Source organism: Macaca nemestrina, chromosome 3, assembly GCF_043159975.1.
Source record: "Macaca nemestrina isolate mMacNem1 chromosome 3, mMacNem.hap1, whole genome shotgun sequence".
Lineage (NCBI taxonomy): Eukaryota > Metazoa > Chordata > Mammalia > Primates > Cercopithecidae > Macaca > Macaca nemestrina.
This window is the reverse complement of record NC_092127.1, coordinates 148,566,378-148,587,993: the sequence shown is the minus strand read 5'-3', so window position 1 is coordinate 148,587,993 and position 21,616 is coordinate 148,566,378. Positions and strand designations below refer to the sequence as shown.

Genomic DNA, 21,616 nt, shown 5'->3' with positions numbered 1-21,616 from the left:
AAATTATTACTGTTACATAACACAAAAAATTCATGGAAATGAAGTTTTTTTAAAAGGCAGGCTTTTTTGTGTACTTAGCACGTAACAGAAAGTACATGATTAACTAAAGGAATGATGTAACACACCAACAGTAAGTGTGCACATCAGGAAAATTTATAAGGAGATGGCTATTTGGACTTGCTTCAGGAAGCCAATCCTATAAGCATCAAATGTATTATAGATACGACAGATTCCTCATGTTTGCTACAGAAGGCACGATGGAGTTTCAGCTGTAATAATCAGGCTATCCAACAATCCAATTCTTTTGGGAAATACTTAGAACCTATTTCAACTTTTCATTCACTCTGAAAGTTCCCAATCCCCAGAGGTAAGTTAATTTGACTCTTGCCACAGCCACAGAATTTTTCCTCAGTACAGTTTATGTGTGTTTGTGTGTGGGCAGGCGAGGCCATAAGATAGGAATAGGAATGGGGGGGAATAGACATGTTTGTTTGTAGTTAGAAGAGGTGCCACAAATAACTCCCCAAGAGACCAGAGGAATCATAATGAAAAGTGTCATGGAAATAATATAAAAATAACAGGAAACAGAAACACATAAAAACTGTCACAAAACCATACTGCTTTTAAATTATCATAAAAATATAAAATGAAAGAATTAGAACCAAATATTTATTACCTATAAAAATTGCATGAAGAAGAAGATGCAGGTAGCTTCCCCATTCCACCTTCACACTATGATCAATGATCAGATCAGTCAAAAGGATCACTGCTATGTTACACCTATGACAAGAGGTGTTAATAAGAGTTTCATTAACGTTTTACTAGATCTTGGTAAACCTAGAGAGAATCTGGTACAAAATTACTTGAAGATTTTAATATCACATTTCATGGAAAAATACAACTTATCCAGGAAAAAGGAGGAAAAACAAATACAGCTGAAGAAAACATTAACCATTAAGTTAAAGAGATGGAACAGAACATAAGGGCTAAGGGCTCTTTGAACTCAGGAGCCACATTTTCTTCATCTTTCAACCTTGAGACTTAGCACACTGCTTGCCACAGTAGGTGTTCAATATATGTTTGGTGCATTAATACATTTTGAAAGAATGCAGTAATTGCTCTATTGTGATTTTGCTAAGTAGAATTCAACTCGATGCAAAATAATAGTGCCTACCATAGGAAAGCCATATTTTTTAGATGTAGTAACTGGGTCCCAGAAAGGTCAAGTAACTATGCCAGACACCCAGAAAAGCAGCAGCATAATTAGATTTAATAATATTAATTTTATAAAGTTAGAACTCTGAGTTTTTCAGATTTCTTAGAACACACTGATCTACGTTGCAGTATCTCCATAAAGAAGACTGCTTTTATTCTGTGTTGTCAGATAGCACAAAGAAAGCCGAGAGTGTTCAGCAGCAACTTGGTGCATATGTAAAAGGAATGACGCTGTAGTCCACCTGTGAAGAGGTAATCCAGGTGATGACGTTTCAGGCACGTAATCCACCAGTGGTGACCAGCAGCCTCCAGCTGGTGGGAAGGGCAGTGGCTCTCCTTGGTTATGCTCCATCACTTTCAGTCGCCAATTAGAATAAAGTGGCATTGAATCACCTATCAAGATAAAATGATCTCATTTTCTACACCATCTAATTTCTGCCAATAAAAGCAAACTCTAGTAAGATCCCGACTATTTATATAGTATTAGAAAGTGATAAAAAAAAAATTTCCCACTATTTCAACATATGTTTGCTAGGAAAATCTAGGCACAAATATTATCAAATTAAGCAAACCAGGGAGAGGGAGAGAGAGAGAGATCAATTTAGGTTCCACCCTGTATGTCAAAGCAAAATTATATTAGCTCTTCATCATGATTCCATCAGTGATGTCCAAGCCAGGAGATCACATTATTGGAGAAGCTGCCTTGTAACAAAGGGCCTTCTGGTAAATTAATTCAGTTCTAAATATCCTGAGATAGGGCCAACACAGCTCCATCTTGAAAGGAACTCTGCTCTACCACAGTGGGGCTGCGGGGTGCAATAAAAAATGTCAGGAAATGTGAATTCTGTGTGACGTGGGTAAGTCACTTAACCTCTCTGGACCTCAGTTCCATCATGTGCAAAATGAGGAGATTGGACCAGATCATCTTCAGTGTCCCTTCCCAGTCTGAAAGCCTGTGCTTCTATGACACCCTACCTTAACGTTATAGTGAAACTTGGGTAGATTATTCACTTTGCAATTGCCAAGGGACAGTCTTTTTAGGAAAATGTGAATCCATGCAGAAGGAGCAATCCTGCTAAAAAAAATCAGCCTGTTTCCAGTATTTGTTCTATGATGCTTCCTGAGAACCAGTTCTTATGTTCCTTGTGATTTATCTATAGGAAACCTGTGCTTTAAAAAAATTTTACCCAAATATGTTGCTTCTTAAAATCAAGATGTTTCAGATTATGTTGGAACACCACTAGTGGCAGTTAAATACGCTTTTTAAAAACAATTTACTGAAAAAATATATATTTATTAACGTTAATGTAATTAACAATACACCTCACCCTTATATTTATATTGAAAACGTTTGGAATTTATTACTTTTTTCTTCTTCATAAGATCCTCCAGAGCTGCTACTGTATCGGGATTCTAGTCTGTGATGTTGCCGATTCAAATGACTGTTTAGTCCACTGTAAATGTCCAGGTGCACATAGCTATGGGAATGATCACTGAAGTTAGTCACAGTTGACGGTGCAATGGTATTTTTACTTTATGTTTCACTTTCCATGTTTAAAAAAGGAGGCCAGATGCCATGGTTCAAGCCTGTAATCCCAGCACTTTGGGAGGCCAAGGCAGGCAGATCACGAGGTCAGGAGATCGAGACGATCCTGGCTAACACGGTGAAAGCCCGTCTCTACTAAAATACAAAAAATTAGCCGAGCATGGTGACGTGCGCCTGTAGTCCCAGCTACTCGGAAGGCTGAGGCAGGAGAATTGCTTGAACCTGGGAGGCAGAGGTTGAGCTGAGATCGTACCACTGCACTCCAGTCTGGCAACAGAGTGAGACTTCGTCTCAAAAAAAAAAAAAAAAAAAAAAAGGACACAGTACACAAAATATTAACAAAAGTTTACTATGATATGTATTAATTTCCACCTTATAATCCAAAAGCTTAAACTTTTAATCAGCTATTTCTACCTAAAATAATATTCTGGCATATAAAACAGGTGGAGTAAATACATTCATATAGGTCTAAAACTTTAAGCAATACAAAAAGTGACTTACCATATACCACCTATTCATACATTAGAGCATATAAAAAAATCTAGCAGGATAGCATCTTTAATGTTGAAACTCTCAATGTTGAAAGTTTCCAGCATGGAATTACATTTTTTTCACTTGAATTTTAACACAGCAACATCCACATTTCAATGCAGAAAATATCATTTATTCTGATGACAACCAGTATCTGTCAAACTGAACAGCTAATAAAGAACAGAGAAGTACTTACCTCTCTTCAATATTCTCTTTAATGAGCTTATTATCAGGATTGCCATCTGTGGGAGCTACCATTGTATTGCTACTGGAAGTAGTTCCTGTAATCAAAGACAAAGCAGTACTTGTGAATCTACAAACCTGGAATAACCCAATAAGAACAAAAGATCTCAAATTATAGATATCAAAACTGAACTAAAATGAGAGCAAAGTCATTTTAAAAAAGGAATGTACTCATAATTACCAAAAGGGAAAGGAGACACGACGAACAAATTTTTGGATGCTAGAATACAAATGGACAATAAGTAATTAAGTGTTAAGAAGGCTGAATCCAAAGGTGGTGGTGGGGGAAAATGCCATATTTATACTGCTGAACTTCCAAAAGTCTCAGGGATGAGTAGCATCAAGAACCTCCGGAAACAGAGGTTGAAGGTGGTGCTAAAAAATAGGAAACCTGGCTGAAAGTCAATCTATTTTAGAAGTAACTGGTTCCCAAATCTACTTTCTTGCCTCTTGCAGCTGGGTGGCTGTCTTTCCCTACTTCTAGAAGTCTTTTCTGATGAAAATCAGAAGATTCCTGAACTAGGGCACGCCACATACTCCTGAAAGAGGAGGCACCTTACAAAGAACAGGGGCATTAAATGAAATGAAAATGTACAGGCTAAAATTTGAGACTGCACCCCCAGCTACATCCTTCTCACCCCACTGGGCTTCCAGAAAGTTTGAAGACTGTGTATATGTGTGTGTATAAATATATACAATCCAAAGGGGTGTGTGTGTATATGTTCACAGACACACCCTCTGTTGGCAAATGACTAGAAAGAATTTTCTCTGGGGAATCTGATAAATCTAGGAGAAAATACCTACAGACATTGGCTTCACTGAAATCACGGTACAACAAAGAATACAGTCAACAAGTTCCATATATGCTTATAGAACTTATTTTTTTTTTAAATATTCTACTCTTTATGAAAAGACAGATCTAGAATTGGTAGGCTTTCAAGAAAAGTTGTATCAAGACAAAAACAACAATGTAGAGAAAATGAAGACTTCTGCTGGGAGAAGAAAACTTTATAACTGTATCAGATACGAAACAACAGGCCAACCATGAAACAAGAATAGGATGCTACTTTAAAAAATTATAATTAAATGAAACTTTGGAATTAAAAACATTCTAGCAGATGTGAAAAATTCAATAGAAGCATTATTAGACATCTCCTAGAAAATAAAACAAAAGGACTAAGTGATGAAAATGGATGGTAAAAAATAAATTATAAAGAGATAATTTAAAATATTTCTAGTTTTACAATGTTGTTATTAGCATGCTGAAAACATTTAAACTGAGTAACAAAGGGTTTAATAGAAATTTCATCTACAATAGCCTTTTTACTATTTTGAATTTCATTGGAGGTTCTTCTATTAGGAACATAGTTTCTTCAGACTCAAAATACTATAATAATTTTAATATATGCACATACATATAAGTATATATATATATACACACACACACACACTCAGTTGATTGGATATGATGTATAATATATACTCAAATAATTATAATGTGAAATTACACAAATAATTTCAACATATAAGCATTTTCTAAATTTAACATGGTAATTATACCCATTAAAAAATGCATGTGTTGGCCGGGCGCGGTGGCTCACGCCTGTAACCCCAGCACTTTGGGAGGCCAAAGGGGGTGGATCATGAGGTCAAGAGATTGAGACCATCCTGGCCAACATGGTGAAACCCCATCTCGACTAAAAATACAAAAATTAGCTGGGCATGGTGGCGCACACCTGTAATCCCAGCTACTTGGGAAGCTAAGGCAGGAGAATCACTTGAACCCGGGAGATGGAGGCTGTAGTGAGCCGAGATCACGCCACTGCACTCCAGCCTGGTGACAAAGCAAGACTCTGCCTCAAAAAAAAAGAAAAAAAAAAGAAAAAAAAGGTATGTGTTATGTAGGGAATAAATTTATATTCCATCTCTGAATAAGTATGTAAATATTACTTTTCTGTATATTAATACTTACATTGTCGAATTGCTTTCTCATGAGGATTTACAAAGTCTTATCAAATTAATTACCATACATGACTCACATTTGCTTTTGTTTTCTCAACAATAATATTTAAAGACACAATAAACTCTTGTTTAACAACTATGTTAAGCTTCTCTTTCAATACTGAGGAAGATGTGTTTTTTTCAATAAATTTTATTGCATATATCTGAGATTTGTAACAAGATGTTATGGGACACAGAGACCCTAAAATGGTTACCATAGTGAAGCAGATGAAGACACCTATCATCTCACACAGCAGTTTTAACAAATTTCTCACCTGAGGTGACAGAAGGGATTTTATAGCTGGAAGTGATGCGATAATACGGGGGATTATCCATGTGAGTGACCCCTGAACTGACAGGATCGGTCAGCTGAAGCTCACTCACCAGCTCTTCTAGCAACTGCATTGTTTTATCTCTACCTAAATATACAATGACCTTCTTTACCTGTCACAAAAGAAATCATTCAGAAAAGAAAAAGCAAAGTTTTTATCTCATTAATTTCTCCTGAGACAAATTTTATCATAGTAAGTTCAACTTTAAGTGCTAGATGAATAAACACAATCTAAATCAAAACTGGCACTGATCAACAATAAGACATTAATCAGCTTTATCAATACTGTCCTCCCTCTAACTCTCAACATTAGATCTAATTAGGATGAACTGAACATGTTTAGTGGTTTCCACTTTATGCACTTTCTTTATTTTTGCTTTTTTTTTTTAAAAAAAAAAAAAAGCAAAAAAAATACTTTTCTGTAAAAATTTCTCTTTTAATCGAAACACTTCCAGGTAATAACATCCTAAGATTTTCCTCTGATTTTTAGTTAGCCTCCAAACCCAGGGTTTATCTTTTATTCTGCCTTCCCCATTCCCTATAGTCAAACAGAGTAGTCATTAAGAGCAAGGAACTAGAACTAAACTAGAACTCAAACTACATTGCCTGGTTTGGAATGTGTATATACCACTCACTAACTCTATCATTGAGTTGAAGCTATACTTCATATAGCTGTTAGGAAGATTAAAAGAGTTAAGGTTTACAGTGCACTTTACAAATGGCTAGTAACACAGTATAAGTAAGTAGAAAAACTTTTCAGTAGTATATATTATATATATGTTTTGGTAATGTATATTACTGAAATAACTTCATAACTGATCAGCCTATCTCTTTTTCTCCCTACTTTAATCCTTACTACTCAAAATGTGATCCTAGCAAGACAGGCCTCATCATCTGCAGTTTTCTAGAAATAGAAAATCTTAGGCCCACTCCACCTCCAGAATCAGAATGATTCATATTTTTACAGACATATGAAAAGCCCTGCTTTATATGACCCCTGGATTAATCTTAAAACATGATTTATTATATCCCAACTAAATTCCTTTTTTTTTTTTTTTTTTTTTTTTTTGGAGATGGAGTCTCGCTCTGTCACCCAGGCTAGAGTACAATGGGGTGATCTTGGCTCACTGCAACCTCTGTCGCCCTGGTTCAAGCAATTCTCCCTGCCTCAGCCTCTCAAGTAGCTGGCATTACAGGTGCCTGCTGCCACACCTGGCTAATTTTTGTGGTTTTAGTAGAGATGGGGTTTTGTCATCTTGGCCAGGCTGGTCTCGAACTCCTGACCTCAGGTGATCCTCCTGCCTCGGCCTCCCAAAGTGCTGGGATTACAGGTGTGAGCCACAGCACCCGGCCAAAACTCTTATTATGGTTACCCAATGATACCATTCTATGTATGGGTCTTTACTCCATCCAATGGGCTCTACTTGTTAATTCTCTCTGCTTTCAGGTTTGATCTCCTCTGAGCATGCTGTGTGCATTCCTGCCTCTGTGGCTTCCTTCTGCCAAACTGGGGATCTCCGAGTTGACACTCCCAACCCTAATCCTTTCAAGTCTTCGAGCCCCATCCCCTACCTTAACTCTACTCCCTTCTCCAAGAAGCTTTTACTGACTTCACAACCAGATCTGGGTTGGAATTCTAGAACTATTAAGTGACAGAGTGAGACCTTGAGGAAATTACCATTCTCTCTGCCTTGTTTTTTCATCTGTAAAACTGCAGTGATCTCACCAAACTCATAGATTTATTCTGAGAATTAAATAATGTGGATGAAGTGCTTTTACCATGCCTAAAATAAGCACCCATAAGTGCTTAAAAAATAATAACCAATACATTATTATTATTGACATTAAAAAATGGCTCCTTTTAAATTCCTGGAAAATGGCTATTCCCCAAATTTCCATTTGGCCTCTTAAAAGTATAATCTCATGCTTTTTCTGGTTCCAGCTCTAACTCCCCCATTCATTCATCCAATTAATGGGCATCTTCTATGTGCCAGGCACTACTAAATGAGAACTTAGCGGTGAATCAAATAGACAAAAACTACCATTCTTAAGGAGCTTACAATCTACTGGTTGATGCAAAACTAAAGAGGTAAATAGGTAAAATATATCACGTGTTTGGTGATGATTAAGTGCCAGAAAGATCAATAAAGCAGGGAAAGGAAATGGAGTGTGTGTGTGGAGGTAGGGCATTTGCAGTTCTATATAGGATGGGCAGCAGAAGTCCCAGTGGGCACTGACACCTGAAGGAGGACCTGAAAGAGACGAGGAGTGAGTAACGTGGCTAACTGGGGAAAGAGAAGGCAAGTGAGTGTGAGGGCACCGAGGAGGGAATGCCTGGTGAGAGGGCTAGAAGCAAAGGGGGGCCAGTACAGCTGAAGGGTGGGAGCACCAGAGAGAATATAGGAGACACAGCCAGAGAGGTGACGTGGGGTAACGTTGTCTTGTACTATACACCTACAGTTCTCTAAGCACTCCTCAAAGGCACTACGCCTGTGGTACACCTTGGCAATGATGCTTTCAGTGACCAAGTGAACTTGGGGAATGCTGGGTAAAGCAAAGCTATTAAGTGGTTTGTTTAAAATAGAATCTGTAGAACTTTTATTTATTTATTTATTTAATTTTTTTATTTTTTATTTTTTTTGAGATGGAGTCTCGCTCTGTCGCCCAGGCTGGAGTGCAGTGGCCAGATCTCAGCTCACTGCAACCTCTGCCTCCTGGGCTCATGCAATTCTCCTGTCTCAGCCTCCTAAGTAGCTGGGATTACAGGCATGAGCCACCACACCTGGCTAATTTTTGGATTTTTAGTAGAGATGGGGTTTTACCATGTTGGCAAGGCTGGCCTCTGACTCCTGATCTCAGGTGATCTGCCCACCTCGGCCTCCCAAGGTGCTAGGACTAAAGGCATGAGCCACCGTGCCTGGCCTGTAAGAACTTTTAGATAACGTTCTGTAGAACTAGTCTTCCGTTGACCACACTTTTGGGGGATGCTGCCACGGGATGGATATCTACATCTGCATCTAAAAAGACGTATGCACGTGTGAACATTTAACCCTCACGTTTGACAGTTTCATATCAAACGTGTCGTCTTGACTTGGGCAGATCTGGATGTTGCTTTCTCCCCTGGAAGGCAAAGATGTTATCTTCTTCGTTTCATATCTCTTACCATGCTTTCCCTTGCTTCCAGCAGCCTGAAGGGCAATCCTATAAGCACTGAGCTCTCGCTCACCATCCTGTTCTCGTATCTAAATGCCAGCTCTGCCTAGCAGAAACCAGAAACATCCGCAATGTGTGGTTTCAGCTTCAATATCACTTTCTCTCAAGTGTCATCTTGAATCCTTCCAGACAGCTGTGGTTCCTAAGTTTTACTCTCAGAACTCTGCAATTTTTTAATAGCCTTTATCACACTATACTTTATTAACTTACTGATTTATTCATTAAATAAATCAGATGTAGGTTCAACAAATAAATTCTGTATTACCCATCAGATTGTAATGCCCAGAAGAGCACCTGGTCTGTCATAATGATGGAAAACATTTGCTGACTGAATCAGTGAATAAATCCATGTGCTATTTTCCTGACTGTCTTCATCCTGGCCCTTGCCTTGCCTCTCCTGGGCAACTGCTGCCCATACTCTGACATCATAAGATACTAGTAAATATATATATATATATATTTTAAGTTAAATGAACTTGAATACATACGTAAGGCAAGAGGCTTGGTTCGCTATTCACCCCACAAATGCTGATCAAAAAGTGCAAAATTATTTTCAGGTTTTTGGGCCAGCCATCTGCAAGTGTGGTCCACACGTTCTCCACCTCCGACCAGGCCAGTTCATCGCCATACTAGATGCAATACGCACAAAAGATACTTCAGTCATGACTGCCTATTATAAAAACCAAACTTGTCATACCATGAAATATAAAAAAACAATGTTTTCCACAGATAGCTTTAATCGTTTCCACACTTTACAGAAACAATAATTTCTTTCAACAAATCTAAACATAAATATCATTAATCATATATGGTTTTAGTTAAAAAAATTCATATATCATCAGTCTTTTTTAAAGAAAGAAATTTATAATGCATTTTGCTTGGTTATCACAGGATTATGGAGCCTCTTCATCTGTTTCTAACCACATCTACTTACTCAATAATTCTGTGCAGCAATTATAAATACAAAACTCATTTTACCTTTGCTGTCATATACATCAGATTGTTCAAAACCATTGCAGTGGCTTGTGGAGATCCCCATCCTTCTCCCCGTAACCAGCGCCTACTAGTCACCATAAGTTCTCGGTCTTTCAAGGAATCATCTTCATCTTCATCATGTTGCCTTGCTGTGGGGAGAGGTTTTAAGTCCACCAGCTCGATGTTGTTCATCCATGGTAGCAGGTAGTGCAGCATCACCTGCCGTCCAGCAGGGTGAGCTGTCTGGATTCTCTGGCTTATCTCTGAAATTGAAAACAAGTCAAAGAGAACTGATGTAATTTCGGCTTCTTCTGACTGGTAATTAATTCCAACAGATTTCAGAAGCTGGATTTTATTCATTTTACTCATTACACTTAACAATTATATGTACTGTTTTTTCTTTTAGTAACTTTCACCTCAATGACATCATAATATTAACAGCTAACATAAATCACAAGACGGAGAGAGGAAGAGGGAGAGGGAGAGGAAGGGAGAAAGGGAGAGAGGGAGACGGGGAGAGGGAGAGAGACAGAGAGAGAGAGACTGTGTCTCAAAAAGAAAAAAAAGAAAAAAGGGACGGAAGGTAAGAATCTACCAAAAGAGACAGAAAAGGAATACTCAATGGTAGAAGAAAAAGCAAGAAATACTAAGTTTTTGGAAATTAAGCGAGGTTAGAGCTTAAAAATATATAAGATGGCTAACACCAATTGCTGTGGAAAGTAGCAAACAGACCGAAGACTATTAGCCAGTGACTAGACTGAGCAGTTGGAAGGTACCTGGTGAGGCTACAGAAAGGAATTTGACACTAGTGGACTGTGAAGGCCATCTGTGAAGATCTAAGGCATGCATGAAGACTGAGAATACGGAATAGTGAGTGTATACACTCGAGGCAAGGCATAGGGGTGAGGAAGGGGTTAGGAGCAGGTGTGAAGGAGGGAAAGGATGTGAGGAGCAAGAATGGGAAGGGCCTCAGAGCTGACAACATTTAAGACCACTGCATTGAATCTGGAGAAAGAAAGGATCAGGACCCTCAAATTTTAAAGTGGCAAAGTTTATGCTGATATCTGTATCTGTGCAGTAAAATTCTGAATGAATATTGTGTTTGTCTCGCCTTGGAAACAGTGAAAGTGAAAATGTAGGTTAGCTATGGAATTTGTCAGGTTGAGAGGCTATGTTTTGGTTTAGAATGAACTACCTTAAGCAAAGGAGTTAAAATTAGCTGATGCTAAGGACAAGAGTGTCTGAAGATAGAACTGAAGGAAGAATGACAAGGTGGTGGTGGTGGAGGCGTGGGCACGGTCGACACCTGTACCAGCCGACATCCTAGGCGATGACATGGCATTCTAAACAGTTACATGATCTCTGAGACCTAGCTGGACTCCCCTGCTTTCTGCGCAGAAGCCTCTAGCAGCAGCTCAGCAGCCACAAAATCTGTGTTCATGGTGGCTGCTATTTTGTGTTGATGACCACTCATATCCATCTTGGAGGGGCTGTCAGGGATGCGGGGGTTGGGAAAAAGGAAGGGGCATAATTGCTACCAACTACTAGGGCAAACCAAACAGGTCTACTGCTTTCAAGAACTAAATGTTAGGAGAATTTAAGTTGTTGTTGTTGCTTTTTTCTCCCAGTCAGGTAAATTAGGGAGGGAAATAAACTATTTCTATTGCTAAAATAGGTGCTATGCAAAGATCCCAAGCAGGCTAAGGCCACTAACTCTTGAGCCCAAATGAAAGAAAGGACCCACAGCAGAACTCCACAATCTCCCAGATCCTAGTGTTGGTGCATGTCCAGTATTTACACTGGAACAAGATCTTGATGTAGGTGACAGGCAACATGTGGGAGACTAGAAAGAGTTTTGCTCAAGGCACTGTACCACCTGCTCCTACGGTTAGGGGTTTCACTCACGGAAAACTGCCTACAACTTATCCCTGCCTATTTTTATTATTAAAGATATGCCAATACACAAAATACGATGTATTCAAGAAGTTCTATGTCTACTAAGAAATACTTTTAAGTCACATATGGAAAGTCCTCCCTCTTGTATTTTTTTCTTTTTGATGGAGTAGGGAGCAAGGGAAGGTAAGGTGTAAAACCCTACAAGGACGCCGCTGATAGAAAAACCTAAATACTGTGACAGATCAGAATTAAGAGTTCTTATTGAAGAAAAAATATTCTATGTAAAGACATGTCTGGTTTTGATTTAACCTGTAATTTAATAAATTTATAATTTTCTAAAAATTGTTTTTGAAGAAATGATTGACAAAGAGAAACTACTAACCAGTTCATTGATCATACCTGAGAATATAGCGAGAGTTAGCTCAGGATACGCCCTTGCTAGTTCCTCGGACAACTGATAATATGAAACAGAATAGAGATGTGGTAGAGGAGACAGCTGGCTGAGTATTCCATCTGTTCTCTGAACCTCCAATTTGTGAGCATAGCGAAACATCTTCGGTTCCAGAATCTATAGGAATGTGATTCCATCAACTTAGGTTAAGATTTTATGGGTTCTCTAAAGTTTAACTATAATTTTATATTTAAAAAAAAAACTCTTCTCCCAGGCTGAGTGGAGTGGCTTATGCCTGTAATCTCAATACTTTGGAAGGCAGAGGTGGGAGAATCACTTGAGGCCAGGAGTTCGAGACTAGCCTGGCCAACATAGCAGGACCTCATCTCTACAAAAAATTAAAAAATTAGCCAGGTGTGGTGGTGTGTGCCTGTGGTCCCAGCTACTCAGGAGGCTGAGGTTGGAGGATCACTTGAGCTCAGGAGGTAGAGGCTGCAGTGAGCCATGACCATGCCACTGTACTCTAGCCTGAGCGACAGAGTGAGACCCTATCTCAAAAACAAAAAGAAACAAAACAAACAAAAACCCTTTCTCACTAAAAGAACTTACATTCCTCATATTTAATGTCAATGATCCAGGTTAATAATACAGTCTGAAAATAACTCCAGCAACTTAATATACAATTACTTGAAAAAGATTTACCACTTTTCTCACTCAAAAATACGATAGTACAATATATGTATAAGTGAAAAAAAAATCCTTCAAGGAGAACCTTTTGACATTACACTATTTAGAGCTGTACTGCTGAACTTTCCTCTTAATTAACAAAGGCATTAGGGTATAATTCCTAAGATGGATCTACTGGCATCAGAACCACTTTAGAGCCTTCGAAAAAAGCATCTGCTTGAATCCTATTCTTAGCCCTTGGTTAAGATGGAAGAATCTTGCCCTATTATGAATTAAATACTGTATACTAATAATATATCCGTGTTTGCTAAGTTTCTAAGTTATTTCTCCTCAATCAAATAAAGAAAATTTACATGAGAATATGATAAAAAGAGCTAATTATTTTTCATATGGCTCTCCAAAAAAACTGGGACACACATTGTTCTCATCTGAACAGAAATACTTACATGGACACATATTTTAAGTACCTTCATATACATACACACGTGTTACTATAAATAACGCTTCTACAATACACTTAGGAATAGTTTGCATTATTTATAAATTTAAATATCTATATTATCTTTGTCTTATATTTTTAATAATAATTAGGACTTAATACCATAACTTCATTATTATAAATAAAGCTAAATACTATTATCAGTGTGCTTTAATGGCAAGACTAAATTATTGGGCTTCATTAAATCCTGAGTAAAAAAATATTTAAATTCACATGTTTACAAACCTGTAAAAGTTGCATAGCAACTTCATAGATACTTCTAGAAGAATCAGCTGCTTTAAACAGTATCAGATTTAGAAGCATCACTGTGTCAAACTGATAATCCCTAGGAATAAATTTTACATATTAGGTAAATAACAATGTTTAGAGACTTTTGCACCATTTAATAAATATGATATGCAAAGGGCAAGGCTTGTAGGCACCTATCTTCTAAGTCTATGAGGGGACTTGGTTTTTTCAAGGCAATAGGTACAACAACAGATGCGTGGTGATAATTGTCCTTATTTTGGTTAAATTCCATTAGAGCACAAGTGTTCAACCTTTTGGCTTCCCTGTGCCACATCAGACACACTAAAAAATGCTGATGAAAAATAAAAAATCCATGCATAATTTTTGTAATATCCACCACCACAGATAAGCAAAAAAGTCCTCACATTCAAAGGGTTAGACACAGCTGCATTAGAGCTTAAGAAAAGAAAATACAGTCAACCCTCTGTGGATCAAAAATATGTGGGAAAGGCCAGGCACAGCAGGTCATGCCTGAAATCCCAGCACTTTGGGAAGCCAAGGTGAGAGGCCAGGAGTTCAAGACCATCCTGGGCAACATACGTAGTGAGACCTCGTCTCTACAAAGAATTTAAAAATTAGCCAGGCATGGTAGTGGGAGTCTACAGTCCTGGCTACTCGGGAGGTTGAGGTGTGGAGGATCGCTTGAGCCTAGGAGTTTGAGGTTACAGTGAACTATGATCATGCCACTGCACTCTAGCCTGGGTGACAGCGAGACCATGTCAAAAAAAAAAAAAAAAAAAAAAAAAAAAAGAAAGTATATGGGAGGATTTGCATAGAGTAAATACAAATTCTACAGCATTTTATATAGAAGGCTTGAGCATCCACGGATTTTGGGATCTGAGAGGGGTCCTGGAACCAATCCTCTACAGATACTGAAGGACAACTATACTGGTGTCTTCATATTTTTAAATTCAAAGAAAAACTTTTCTTTAAGCAAACAAAACAAGAAACCCGTATCTAAAGTACCTGTTCTGGAAAACATTAGCAATGGCTTTAAAGCAGCCGGCCGCCACCCTCCTGGAGCCCGTGTAGCAGCGGTCCACAGCCCAGTACATCAGGTTGCTCTGATCAGGGTTCAGCTCCAGCAACAACGTAACTGCTTCACAGCCCAGCTGGTGAACCTAGGCAAAGGTTGTGAAATTGCTCAATAGAGACAGAACGTTACATATTTTTTGTCTGTTTCCCTACAGTTCTTACTAAGGTAATATGGTGCATATATTCATTGTAATTAATAGGAAAATTCCATCTCCTTTTGTTCACCTCCTCTCATTTTACTCAGCCAGCAGAAAAAAACCACACAGATGAATTGAATTTGGCCTCTTGCTTTTTACACGAGCCTCTCTAGTATGATTCTGTCTTCCAACAGAGCCCTGAAGGCGGTTAATGAATATGAATAGTGATTAAGTGCTTTCAGAAAAATGAGTCATTAAGCTCTCTAATTATTTTTATCAAGCTTTATTCTTGTTTTTGATAACCCAATACAAAAATTGTTGTGAGGGGAAAAAGATGTAAGTCCTATGTTAAATTGTGAAGTCTGTAAATGTACAATATGAGAGTAAGGAAAGCAAAGGGTGTGGAGGGCAAGGAAGAATGATTAAATGGAAAGTGGTTAAAAAAAATGAAATGAAACATAGCAAATAACATATTTCTCCCACGCAGCTCAATATGTTCTATGTTAGTATTTTATTTATTGACTTAGAACCCTGTTGAGAGACATACACCACTGTATTAATCCTATAATATTAAAAGGGAAATTAAAATTATTCAAATTAATGATACGTAAGAATTGGAACATTTTTACATTATGAGATCCTATTTAACTTTATATAATATGCTTTTTGCATATGATCCTAACCTATCTTATTTTTTAAAAAAGACTTGTTTTTAGTGCAACATACACGAACTGCTAATAATACAATGAGAATTTATTATGAACCTTTAAGGAAACTGTCATAATTACCTTTTTGTCCAGAGAATCCAAAATGTTATCCAACCATTTGTATAAATAGCCATCTGATGAAAGTCCTACATTATCTGCAACAGGGCCACAACATAGTACAGCAGACATAGCCTTCAAATAATAATATTAGAATTATATTTAACAAATTTAAGAGGTTAAATGTTGGTTGCTTAATGAGAAGAGGCAAAATACTTATCTAGTATCTAGTCACAATACTTTAATTTTTTTCTTTACAAATTATTTTTTTAAACTAAGAAATTTATTATGAGTAAGTAAATATGACACCAAATTAGACATGGAGTTTGAACAATACTGGAAAGGAAGATAAAAAGACCAAGAAAAAGTACTTAAGTAACAGAAAAAAAGGCATTCCTTTCAAGTAATACTCAGTTATTTAAGGTAATAGTGATCAAATTTAAGTAGATTCTGGAAGTGCTTTTCATTGTATTTTATGTATTTAAATATAACTTTTGGTATAAATTTTGAATACGGCAGAAAAACATATATTCTAATACTCTCAGATACTGTGAAGAAATTCTTATCCTCTTTAAAATACTAGTGACTGAGAGACATAAAAATATTCATCTCTGCTCTTAAAAAAAAAGAAATCAGGTTTCTAAGTAAATACCTTTAATGCACAGTATTGATGTCTATTAATTTGCATATTTCTATCACTGTATCTGTCCAAGGGCGTAAACATGATGCTAAAAGGACCTGCCCAGTGACTGAACAGCATAAATAGACTGTGACGAAGGCTCTGCTGAGGAAAAATACTTCTTCTCTGGTGCACTGCAAATAAGAAAAGATAGAAAACATTTATTTCCATTTCTTTTTGCTTTAACTTTTATACCGACATGTTACTGAATGTGTAACAGTGTAAAAAAGAAAGCAAAATTTTTCATTTTAAACTATCAAAAACCTCCACAGTAGCAGGGATCACTTATATATATGCAAATCGCAGAAACAAAGTTGCAGTCTGTGTCACTCTGTGGCAGCATTACATGACATACAGCATCTCTGCAAGCAGAAATTCCATGACAGGCTCAATGGCACATGAAAGCTGGCACAGAGGTGGGGCCAGGAGCCCATTTCTCCCTGGGCTATCACTGGCTATATGGTGAGACTGGCCAAGATTTTAACACAGACACACCTCTGTATCTTGGTTCACTGGTAAGTAAGGGCTTTGGACAAGATACATGTTTTCAAACTTTGTACTTTTTTTTTTTCAGCAGGAAAGCTGCCTTTTCCTGCTAAAGGAAGCTTACATGTAATCTCAATACATAAAACAGATAAAAGCGGAGTTGAGGCCTAGTGTCCAAACACATTCTGCTGCTTTCTGCTGATGGCACTGGACAACCTCAGGGCTTTGAGAAACAGCAAAGTTTGAAAACCACTGGTTTAAATGATCTCCAAGGATTTTTTCCCCCATTTTGAAATTCTACTATATAATTTCTCTATATCTATCCTTCTTGAAGAAACTCAGCAGTATCACAATAAACCAATTTGGAAGTTGTAAAAAAGTGTTTAGTAATAGACTAAACCACATCTTTACATTAGTGAGCTTCAGATCAGAAAATTTTGAAAAAAAAATGCTCTTTTCCTTTGACAGTATCATTTTCCTTTCAAAGATGAAAACAAGGCTCCTACAGTTGAAACTGACATATGAAATTAAGTGCTTAATGACCCTGTTATAAAATACAACCCATGTTCTTCAGGCATCAACTGTCTGTATATACTATTCAAAGCAACAATGTGACTTTAATTTTTCAGAGAGAAAAAGAAACATTTGTATTTATACTGTATGCCAAACGCTAGTCACATTACTTCTTACAGTTGTCAAGAATTTAACTTTTAAAAATGTAATTGTGTATATTAATCTTCCTACTATCTAAACCAATATCTGTCAATATAGAACCTACTCAATAATTAGAACATATCTGGTAAACCAATAACATGGAATCCTTGTTACATTTTGTATTTATGGCCTATATTCTTTTCCCATTATTCAAAAGTATCTTCTTAATTTTATTCTCAATTATCATTTGAAACACTGCACTCTGCTTATTGCATCTAAAACAAGGTTGTCTAAAGAGCTTATTCTATTGATTTCTCTAGGTTCTTGTGTCAGTATCCTGATCATTATTGAAATTCCATGCTGGGTTGCTTTTTTATTTCTAATCACTGACAATAATTCAAAGGGAAAACAAACTCCAGCCATCCAGGTTATGCTGACATATTTTTCCAGTATATTCATACGTTACTTTATCAACTTAGGTTATTAAACCTCAAGGAAAGAAAAAATATGACGGTTCCTTAATACTCAATAATGCTTTAAGAAATTGAAAATAATACCTGGAACATTCTGAATAATATTCGCCACTAAGGCACTAAAATGGCATCGTATATCCTTCAGTGTGTCAGAGTCTTTTTCATTTTCTGCTTCCAGGAGTTGTCTAGTTAAATCTACATACTCCAATAAAGTGTTGTTGAGAAAATGTGTTTCATTATCAAGGCCACCACTTGCACTGAAAATATTGAAGAAAACAAATGATGAAGCAAATGGGACTTTAAATTATAATTTAAATAAAAAATTCTTAATACTCAAAATGAGAATAATACATGTTAATTTTGCATGCTCATGGCAGCATGCAACTTAATATATGAAAATTAAATGAATACGATTTTGCTTACTTTAATACGAAAATAGATGGTGCTTCTTAATCTAGGAACTGCTATTGCAATTTATATTATTCAACTCCATATCTAACTTAAATCAACTCAGTGCTAAATGTTGTTTCCTCTCTGTGAAACACATGGATTTCTAAACAAAGAGACAGGAGGCATATGAAATGGGGAGGATCAGCTTAGAAAAGTTGAAAAAGACTAGTTCTATTTATTCATAGCTGCCATGTCTATTCATATTATGCCTTCAGTATAATCAAATATCTATTAGTCACTTATTCTCAGTAAGATTCTGGGATAGGTATTATCAGGGATGCAAAAATCTGAGAGAATTCTGGTAAGAATAGGGTAGAGTACTGGGTTTCAAAACCTCTTTCTAGACCTATGGAACTGCCTTTAAGAGTATCTGCAATGCACTAGGTACGGTGGCTCACACCTGTAATGCCAGCACTTTGGGAACCCAAGGTGGGTGGGTCACTGAGTTCAAGAGATCGACACCAGCCTGTGCAACATGATGAAACCCCGTCTCTACAAAATACACAAAAATTTGCCAGGCATGGTGGTGCACGCCTGTAGTCCCAGCTACTCAGGAGGCTAAGGTGGGAGGATTGTTTGAGCCTTGTGATCTAGTCACTGCATTCCTGCCTCGGTGACAGAGTAAGAGCCTGTCTCAAGGAGGAAAGATATATCTGCAATGAGGTTTTCTTTGAGGCAGGGATCTATGTCTGTGCCTGGAAACCACTGACTGACTGATAGGGGAGTATTTGGTTAGAGTCAGAAGTCCTGGATTCCTGTCTTGTTTCATCAATCATTAAGCATATACCCCGTATCTACCTCAGAGTGTTTTAGAAGGATGTAAATGAACTGCTATATATGAAAAGGCCTAGCAAACAATAAGTGCTATATAAATGATTAGCTATTACATATGCATTTATTTAGGTCAGCTTTTTCTTATTATGTTTGAAAAGTACTTCTAATATATATTATTTTAAAGGTAATTTTTTTTAATAGTTAGTAACTTTGGAATAAATATCCTAAACCTATGAAAACAAGAGTTAGGAGTTGCAATGATACTATAGTATATTGACTATATCAGTCTACAACAATAAATATGTATTGAATGAATCAATGTATGACCTTCATTCCTTAAATAAGTGTTTTTCAGGTGCTTTTCATATTTTTTCCTTTATTCCTTAAATGAGTGTTTTTCAAGCTCTGGATCATGACCTATTAGTGGATAGGAAACTGATTTAGTGGACTACAACCTGCACCAGAATAAAATCTTCATTAATCTAACAAATATTCATTATCTCCTATGTGTCAGGTACATGAAATCCACTAGGTGAACAAAACAAAGTTCCCTGTCTTCTTGGCATTCAGAACTCATTATTTTCCTTAGCCATGGAAATTTAAAAATCTAGAATAGCAATAACTTTCTATCAATAACTCTTTTTAAAAATACTTCAAAACAAAACACACAACTGGCTTCAAAGATCATTATCGCTTAATAGTCATATAGTTTTTGGTAGTTAACTTTAAATAGAGCAACATTTTGCATTCCCTAAAATAGAACCATTTAAAGGTTCTTCTACTAACGCTACAATTAAAGCAACCAAAAAAAAGATTCAGATGTGTATCAGGTTGTTAATTTTTTGCATCAAGCCAGCAAGTTTCAATTTTACTTTTCCTAACTCTTATTTTTTGTGAAAGAAAAAAAGAGAATGGCATTTCTTTTCTTTTTTTTTGATACAGAGTTTCGCTCTTCTCACCCAGGCTGGAGTGCAATGGCACTATCTTGGCTCACAGCAACCTCTGCCTCCTGGTTTTGAACGATTCTCCTGCCTTAGCCTCCCGAGTAGCTGAGACTACAGGCATGCACCACCATGCCCAGCTAATTTTTGTATTTTTAGTAGAGATGGGGTTTCACCATGTTGGTCAGGATGGTCTCGAAGTCCTGACCTCAGGTGATCTGCCCTCCTCGGCCTCCCAAAGTGCTAGGATTACAGGTGTGAGCCACTGCACCCGGCCAATATTTCTTTATTTGCTTTTTACTAGGAAAGAAAAGTAAATCAATAGTTTAAATAACACTCTGATTAAAAATCTATTTTGAAAGCATTTGTCAAAAGCATTCAATGCTACATATGAAAGGTGTTAGGTAAAATAAATAATCGGGAGAAATGCTAAAGGAATAATGCCATGCAGTTACCATAGTTACTACACTTGTTGTATTATTAATACTTCTTTTTCTCCTTTTTGTTTCAAGACAGAGTCTCGCTCTTTTCCCAGGCTGGAGTGCAATGGCATGGTCAAGGCTCACTGCAACCTCAATGTCCTGGGCTCAGGTGATCCTTCCACCTCAGCCTTCCAGGTATCTGGGACTATTGGTCTGCCACTATTCCCGCCTGATTGTTTGCATTTTTTATAGAGAGGGGATTTTGCTATGTTGCCTAGGCTGGTCTCCAACCCCTGGGCTCAAGCGATCCACCCGTCTCAGCCTCCCAAAATGTTGGTATTACAGGCGTAAGCCACTGCACCTGGTCCATTTTTTTTTTTCCTTAAGATATCTTTTCAGTGACCTTTTTTGGATATGGTCAGATCTATTATTTTTCTCCTTCAATGGTCAGGTAACACCATTATCCTCCTAAGGAAATAGTTATTTTTCAACATTCGGCTGATGGAATTTTCCTCAAGGGGCTAGGCTTAGTGTGAAGATGCCTTTACTGCGGCAATATCTCCAGGTTTCATGGTTTTGTCTGTGAAGGGTGGAAACCTGTTATGAATTATATTTGTAGATTTCATAATTTTTCCTGGCAGGATTAACAAGTTCATTGGAATAAATTTGTAAGCCTTATAATGTTTAACCTGTGAATATATTATTTTTTCAAGCTCAGAAGAAAAAATCTTTAAAATGAGGTAAAAAACAGGAAAATCTGTGAAGAAAAAGCTACTACCATCCACTTGCCAAGATAACTAGGTTCCAACAAATATCAAAATCATAGGAACATTATATCCATTTTTTGCCAGAAGCAATCCAATTCTGGTGGTAGATTTTTCAATACATTTTTAGCTATTGGTTAGTGTATCGAATATTTGTTAAATAATTTTCATAGTGATACATACAGGTTTTCTTGTTGCAATGGTGCTTTTCTGTTTTTATA

At 37.1% G+C, this 21,616-nt stretch overlaps 1 protein-coding gene across 9 annotated transcripts in view; it reads right to left on the bottom strand.

Annotated features, from left to right (window-relative positions):
* Nucleotides 1-21,616, bottom strand: part of LOC105464780 (FRY like transcription coactivator) — a 286,250-nt gene that overhangs the window by 55,993 nt on the left and 208,641 nt on the right. For all 9 annotated transcript variants that reach the window (XM_071093613.1, XM_071093610.1, XM_071093611.1 and 6 more), the window contains 13 exons: nt 18,129-18,301; nt 16,405-16,565; nt 15,777-15,887; nt 14,783-14,937; nt 13,754-13,853; nt 12,351-12,519; nt 10,059-10,318; nt 9,569-9,709; nt 5,812-5,980; nt 3,489-3,573; nt 2,581-2,693; nt 1,458-1,608; nt 677-780 (listed from right to left, as the gene is read on the bottom strand). In XM_071093613.1, coding sequence (XP_070949714.1) covers nt 677-780; nt 1,458-1,608; nt 2,581-2,693; nt 3,489-3,573; nt 5,812-5,980; nt 9,569-9,709; nt 10,059-10,318; nt 12,351-12,519; nt 13,754-13,853; nt 14,783-14,937; nt 15,777-15,887; nt 16,405-16,565; nt 18,129-18,301 — 1,892 coding nt within the window. The remainder of the gene's footprint in view (nt 1-676; nt 781-1,457; nt 1,609-2,580; nt 2,694-3,488; nt 3,574-5,811; nt 5,981-9,568; nt 9,710-10,058; nt 10,319-12,350; nt 12,520-13,753; nt 13,854-14,782; nt 14,938-15,776; nt 15,888-16,404; nt 16,566-18,128; nt 18,302-21,616) is intronic.